General features: G+C 34.2%; 1 protein-coding gene across 1 annotated transcript; it reads left to right on the top strand.

Moving 5' to 3' along the window:
- Nucleotides 1–2,618: 2,618 nt before the first annotated feature.
- Nucleotides 2,619–5,192, top strand: LOC118755054 (regulating synaptic membrane exocytosis protein 2-like; the record flags this gene model as incomplete). The annotated part of the gene is made up of 2 exons (XM_036489909.1): nucleotides 2,619–2,800; nucleotides 4,346–5,192. Coding segments are annotated over 2 exons (948 nt in total), but the record flags the coding sequence as incomplete, so codon positions are not given.
- Between the last annotated feature and the right edge of the window lie 2,595 nt (nucleotides 5,193–7,787).

Below are 7,787 nucleotides of genomic sequence, written 5' to 3'. Positions count from 1 at the left end.
AATATAAAATATAAAATATAAAATATAAAATATAAAATATAAAATATTAAATATAAAATAACAAATATAAAACATAAAATATAAAATATAAAATATTAAATACAAAATACAAAATATAAAGTATAAAATATAAAATATAAAATATTAAATATTAAATACAAAATGTAAATTATAAAATATAAAAGATCAAAAAACAAAATTCAAAATACATGCAATAAAAGATCAAAGATAAAAAATTTAAGACTAAATTTAAAAAATATAAAAATGTTAAGCGATATAAGATAAAAAATAAATTATATAATGTAAAAGTGAACAATATAAAATATAAAATATAAAATATAAAATATAAAAGACAAAAGATAACAGATAAACGATAAAAAATAGGAGATAAAATATAAATCATAAAAGATCAAAGATAAAAGGGGAAATACGAAATATGAAAGATAAAAAATACAAAACCCAAAAATATCGTATGGTAATAGCAAAGTGCTCCCCAAAAAGTTCCACACTAGTCCCTAACTCGTCCAGAACAGGGACCGAAATGGTGCCGAAGTTTACCGAAAAAGTCTTGAATTAGTCCCGAAATAATCCCGAAAAAGGCCAAACCAGTCCATAATTGAGGTCGATAAAGTTCCGAACTATATCAACGTTGTTGCTAGAACAGTATTTTTTTTTTTTTGTACTCATTCGGAATTCCTCTTGCTTTACATATGAAGGTGCAAGCAAATTTTGCCAATACCGGGAGCAAACATGCTTACACATCAATAAAAAAAATAAAAGGTAAAAGCAAAAAGTTAAGCGATAAAATATAAAGGGTAAGAGTAAAAACTAAAAAGGGGCGAAAAATGCTAAAGTTAAAAACAAAAAAAAAAAACTGCATCTACTAACTAGTAATAAAAAATTTTCCAAACAAACAGTAATCATATGCTGGTGAAATGCCAACAGACCTTCACATTCGCATTTTCTGCTTCAAAGAAGTCATATTTATTGCCAAATAGGATAACATCACGTCCACTTCATGCATGCATACTTACATACATACATATGTACATACAAACAAATGTCAACACAATAACACGCAAAGCGAATTTATTTATTATATTGATAGACGAGCCGAAATTTACAATATGAGAACATCGCAATATCACATATGTATGACAGCAAAGGCTGGCTGGCGGCCCTGAAGGCAGCTATGGAAATGTTCACTCAACTACAAACTAAGTAACTAAAGCAACAACTATTCAAAAGCTTTCATACATACATATTATAGTGTTGAACATATGTTGATATATATGTATGCATGTATACAACGCGAGCGACATGAACAAAAATATATACCACTGATAGATATGTATGTACTCTTTGCCTACATTTGGGCGAAAATACACGAAAATGAGTAGCTTCAAAATGGACTGGCACAATAAGTGAGAGTAGTAGACAAAAGGAAGCATATTAAAGGCGCATTACAGTACGACGAACAAAACAAAAAAAAAAAAAACCTGGTCGACAATAAATTTTGAACTAACGCTTACTAGTAAATTCACATAAGCCTGTTATTGTGTGGCATATATGTAGCTGCCGGGCAACCGAGCACATAATAATAATAATATTGCGTTCATGGGCAAACGAAGGATATGCTATGCAGCGCCATGTGCGATGCTTAGTTTTTATTCTTTCGCATTTCATTGCAAGCATATGTAAACACATTATTTAGTTAAAGCCAAAATAAATAAGACTAAAAGCAGGTTTTGGATTTCGTAGTTGTAGGTTGGATGGAGTGTTTTGGTGCAGAAATTTTTTGTTTTTTTAATATTCTCCACTACAATAGCTTTTATTTGACATTGAAAAAGCTACTCGGTTTTGCATATTTACGCGAAAAAAAAACTCAATAAATGCAAATGTACATATGTATGCATATATAAAGTACATTCATATGTAAATACAACTCTGTATACCAATTTCTGTGTGACTTCGAATATATGTAGACATCTGTGCTGGTTTCGATACATTTTTGCATATTTATAGCATTTTTTAATCACCTGGCATGTGTGTGTTTGCATATCAATAGATAGATATCTGTGTATGTATGTTTGCATATAAATTGAAAATAATTTTTTAGATTTTCGATTTTACTTATTTACTTTCATCTTATGTTATTCGTACTTTTATTTATTTGGGATCCATTATTTGCCAATTCGTTTTGATATTATTTTTTTGGAAAACAGATCTTATTTAATTCTTAACACACTCACACCACACCATTTACATACATATTTACTCGCTGCTAACCTTCCTATAAATAAACCAATCGTCGCATAGCTGTTAGTCCCAGTGTAACGTTTAGTGTAAACCACAATAAAAATATCTACATAAATATTTAAACATATCCATACAAAGTAATAATTGGAAATGAAGCGAGTTGGATTTTCTGTATAGTAAGTTAGTAAAGTTAAGCTTAAAAAAATATTACACATCCCTTAGCATATTGTAAATATGCAAATTATAAAAAAAAAAATATTAAAGCATTTACATATAAATTTACAAAAAGCTTTTTCCTGCTTTTGTGACTAACTTCTCGCATTTCTCTCATCCCCGCCGCCTACTGTTTACTCATACAGGAACAAATTGCACGCGAGAAACAAGTAAGTGGGCGTGTACAGTTACAAGTTTGGTATAATGCCGATCGCAATGAGTTGGTTGTTTCGCTAATGGCCGCCGATGATTTGGCGTTGCGCGATGAAGCCTATGGACATGGTAATCTACCGGAGGCGTACGCCAAAGTGCGCATTCTACCCAAATGGTAAGCTCAGTTTCTCGCATTTATATACTTCTTACACTCAAACTGAATAATCACTCAACTTTTCACGCTCATCAAGATATTTTTATCATCGGTCAACTGTGGATATTTTGAAATTTTGTTATAGTTTTTGTTGCTTTTCTAACCCAGCAATGCTCAAAAACGCAACTCAATAAAAAACTCACTCAATAAAAAACGCTCTCAATAAAAAACTCACTCAATAAAAAGAACTCACTCACTAAAAAATTAAATCAGAACCGATTTCGGTCTTTCAAAAAAGCCATTAATTGCCATTCAGCGGACAAATCGATTATTAACATACTTCCTAAGTGCGCCATTTATTCACCAATGACCGACTCATTTTTATTATTCTGTTTTCCTTTTTTCCTTAATAAAAATAACTCAAACCTCACTCATTTCCAGTTTAACATATATGACATTTCTCTGAAATCAACTAACAACAAAACTATCCATTTTTGGCATCCTTTTATTTTTTAATTTACTACAAATTTATTTACTCAAGCACTACTCAAAAACTCATTCACTCAATACACACTCATTTCCAGTTTCACTCCATCAAATATGTAATTTGTGAACCTTCGAACAACTATAGGGCAATCATTTATTGGCATTTCTCAATGCTATCAATTCATGTACTCAAGCACTTTTTAAAAACTCACTAAACAAAAACTCTCAAAATTTGCCAATTTTCAGTTACACTTGTCTAACTGTGAACTTCGAAGCTACCCATTATTGGTATACTTCTTTCTGTCTTTTTTTCCTTAATAATAATAATAGATTGGCGCGTACACATATGTTAGTGTTTGGCCGAGCTTCTCCTCCGATTTGTGGCGTGCGCCTTGATGTTGCCACACAAAGCGGAGGGACCTACAGTTTTACGCCGACTCAGAACGGCGATTGTATTTTTATGAGAAGCTGTTTTTCATGGCAGAAATACACTCGGAGGTTTGCCATTGCCTGCCGAGGGACGACCGCTGTTAAGAAAAAACCTTTTTTACCTTACTTTAACCTTACTTAATAGAAAAAACTCAAAGCTCACTCATTTCTGGTTTCATCCATTCAATTATCATCCATCGCTTAACTGTGAACTATCAATTAGTCCACATTTTTTATTTCCTTTGCTTTATTCTTCATTTCCTTACACGAGCACTGCTCAAGACCTCAGACAATGAAAACCCCAGTTTTTTCAATTTCAATCACTTCATCTGTTTTTTGGGTTTTTTTTACTCAATTAAAGACCTATAACCCCTTCGTCAACTCACTCATTCCTGGTTCAGGTTTCACTCAGTAGTATAACATTTTATTTACTCCTAAGCAGAGTATTTACATATATGCCTAGTCCAAAAAAAAAAACTAACCAAAAAAAAAACTCACTCTATAAAATACTCACTCAAAAAAGACTCAATTACCAAAAATGGATGACTCAAATCACCTACTTTTTTACTAATCACCCCACATCCACACCCTTCTCATTTTACATTTAGAATTTATTAATTATCATGGATTTCTCTTTCACTCCTCCAACAGCGGCGATGGCAGCGTTCAACAAACCGAAGTTTCACATCCCACACAAAATCCCATTTGGAATGCGACGCTCAGCTTTCAGCACGTGAACGCTGACAGCCTCATGGATCGCTACATAGACATACAGTTGTGGGATTTAGTGCCGCATACAGAGTCCATATTTCTGGGCGAATGTAATATTGAGCTGCAGCAGGCCTTTATCGACGATCGTGCCATATGGTGTCGACTAGACGATCCGAAGGGGCTGCGCGGCATCAGCATGTCCAAATCGCCGAGCGTCTCACCGCGCGGTTCCATTGCCGCCGGCTGTCCGGGCGGTGATGTAACGCGTCTATTGCGACGCGATTACAATATGCAACGTTCCATATCGGACGATGTCGATTCGATCGGCGATGGTACATCACTACTGCATCCCGATACCGCTTGGGTGGCTGGCTCGCGGCGTGGTTCCTCGCAGTCGGAGACGCTCGAGGTTGAGGTGTATCAATTGGGTAAAGATTTTTCGCGGTCGTTGCCGGGTTCGCGACGGTCGTCGTTTCAAGATCCCGATAAGATACGCGAAGAAGATGCAATGGCCACGCCACCAGCCTCATATTATGTGGGTAGACGTCGTTCGTCGGTGGCGCGTCGTGATCCTGATGAGATATTGAAATCGTTGAAAGCGGTGCGCGGTGAGCTGGGACGCGCAATGAGTTTGGGCACAGAGCAACAAAAACGAGCGGGATCGAGACGTAAGTGTTTTTTTTTTTGGAATTTGGGGATTACATAATATGTATGTATGTCTATGTGTGTGACGTAAATTTAAGTGAGCGAATTGAGAGCGGTACTGAGCTTTATTCAAGCACTGCATGTGAAGCTTTTCGAAAGTGCATATATTAATGCAGAAACGACCAGAATAAAGCTCGCATGTAAAGCTTCTTAAAGCTTTTTACACATTTTATATGAGCGCATAGTCAAATTATTTTTTTTTAATATATGCCAGCGACAACAAATAACAGTTACACAGTATCTTGTGCGCTCCCAAATAAAATCTACAGAGAGCTTTCAAAAGCTTCTACGGTGCGAACGGTTTTACCCTGACTGATTGCACGCAGAAAAGCTTTTTAACTAAGAATGCTCGGCACATATTTAAGTTTCAAGGAGTATAAAGCTTTCTCTTAGCTTTTTAAAGCACAAAAAAGTTCTATCGCGCCAACTGCGTTTTCAAAACAACTGAATCCGTTAAAGCACTGCCTGTAATTTTTTTTTATTTTTTTGTTTCATTGGAGTTTTAGAAATTTCAACAAAAAAAAAAAATACAGCTAAAAAGTGCGCTCTCAATTCCCTCAGAGCTTATGTGTGTAAGCGAAGAGAAAAGCTTACTAATTTTAGTGATTTCGATGTGATGATCGAAAAATAGTTTTGTCTTACAAAATTTTTAACTTTGACTAAAATTTTTCTTATCGCATTTCTTTCTCTTTTGATTTTCTTAAAACTCTAATATTTACCCTCGAATTTTACTTTCATTCTAACTATCGTATGTTTTCCGATTTTACGCTTAACGCTAATATCTCTCCACTAACCGTTTTATGCTTTTATTTTCTCTCTCTCTCTCTCTTTGCCTCTAACATTTCTCTATCACTCTTGCTCGCTTGCCTTCACTCACTATTCACAACTATGCGCTCACTACCTAACACACGCTCTCTCCTAACTGTTATCCTGCTCTTTCTTATTTGCCAATTTTATTGCCAATTTTTCCCTAACTTTATATAGCATCAATATCGGTGTCGCATTATCAAAGCTTAGACACGCCCTACACTTGGACACGCACGAAATGAATGCGTATATCTTAAACAAAAAAAAAAGAACAAAGTAAACTGCTACTTTACTTAATAAAACAACAAGCTCTATAAATAATTAATTAAATAAATAACTAAACGAGTGCTAAATAAAAAAAATTGTAAAAAGTAAAGCAACAAATTTTAAATCACAAATCTTCCATCTAAACTAAGAATGACTTACCTGAATGTACGAAGTAAATATGTAGTTTGTGGAACGAAAAAGTGTTTACTTTGCTGCACCAGAAATTATTATTTTGCTGCAATTTCGTCTGTGTTGTAAATCACTAGAATCACACCAACACCACACCACGAAACACACACACACAGTACCTAACATATTTATGCCCATTCACACAGATCATAAATTGAACGACATGCATTTTGTCTAGTGGAAGCGATAACTAAACAAACAACACTAACAGACAATGTATGCACATCTAATCGATAGCAGATAAATAGCTGAAAAAAAGATCTAAATTAATTTTCAATTAGCGCGCAATTTTTCAAAAGCCAAAAAATATTGTGAACTCCACCTAAACATTTAACACAGAAAACCATAATACCATAATAAACAGTTACTACATAGGATCTTCATTCTCAGAGCACTCAACAACAACAATTATTGAAAAATGGTAAGAGTACGTTTTTTTTAATTATTTTTGATAAAAAGTTGTGTTCATTTGTGCTGTTCCGTTGCAAAATATTTGTTGCTGTTTCAACAGTTTTCGAACGAAGATTTGCATTGTTAAAATTCGAGTTTTTTTCTTACAAAGTATACTCCTAAAATTCAATGTACAGATTCCAAAAAAACACAGACAGTTGCGCTTTACATAAATAATGAAGTTTTTAATTTAAGCTTTAGTTCTTCAATACATACATATGTACAAGAATATATGCCTATACATACATACATTAGGATGGTACTTAAAATATCAACATCTAAATTTTATAAAAGTACAAAGACGGAAATTTCAAAATTTTAAGCTAATTTTTATGAGTCTCTATCAAGATTTGAAAATTTAAATTTTTCAATTTAACAAAATTTTTACTTAAAATCTGATAAATTCGACATATTATTAAAACTTATTCTTCGCTGAGTTGCAATTGGTCAAAGTCAATACTTTATTGAATTCTTGCGATGAAATTTTTTAAACTCAATGCTTTCAAACCCCGTAGCAACCCTGCATTTTTTTTTTAATTTTGAAGTTTTCGTGGGTACCTTTATTTTTTAGCACAGGCTTTTCCATACAACACCAGGGTAGATACTCAATGCATTGGTCGATATGCCGCCCCAATATTCATTCATTCCCAGAGCCACCCTCCGACATATATTTCCGAGTCTGAGGTCTATTTGACTCGTCCACCCTGAAAATCTGGAGTGTTGAGGTATGCGCGTTTTACTTTACATCTGATTTGGGTACCAGGAAATTGGTTCATACCACGAAACGAGCTTGCAAGATGTAATACTTCTGCACCACTTTCACCGGCCTGGAAGTGGTTATGCATGGCGATCGCTTCCTGCAAGCTCATGATTAGGGAACACTCAAATTCAAGCACTCAGTTAAACTCATATGGCCAGAGTGAAACGAGAAAATCGCAAGAGCTTCTATCTTTAAAAAAGAGAG

Source organism: Rhagoletis pomonella, unplaced genomic scaffold, assembly GCF_013731165.1.
Source record: "Rhagoletis pomonella isolate Grant_MI unplaced genomic scaffold, Rhpom_1.0 Rhpom_scaffold_05203, whole genome shotgun sequence".
NCBI classification, from domain to species: Eukaryota; Metazoa; Arthropoda; class Insecta; order Diptera; family Tephritidae; genus Rhagoletis; species Rhagoletis pomonella.
The sequence above is the reverse complement of the archived record's forward strand: the minus strand, read 5'-3'. Positions and strand labels throughout refer to the sequence as shown.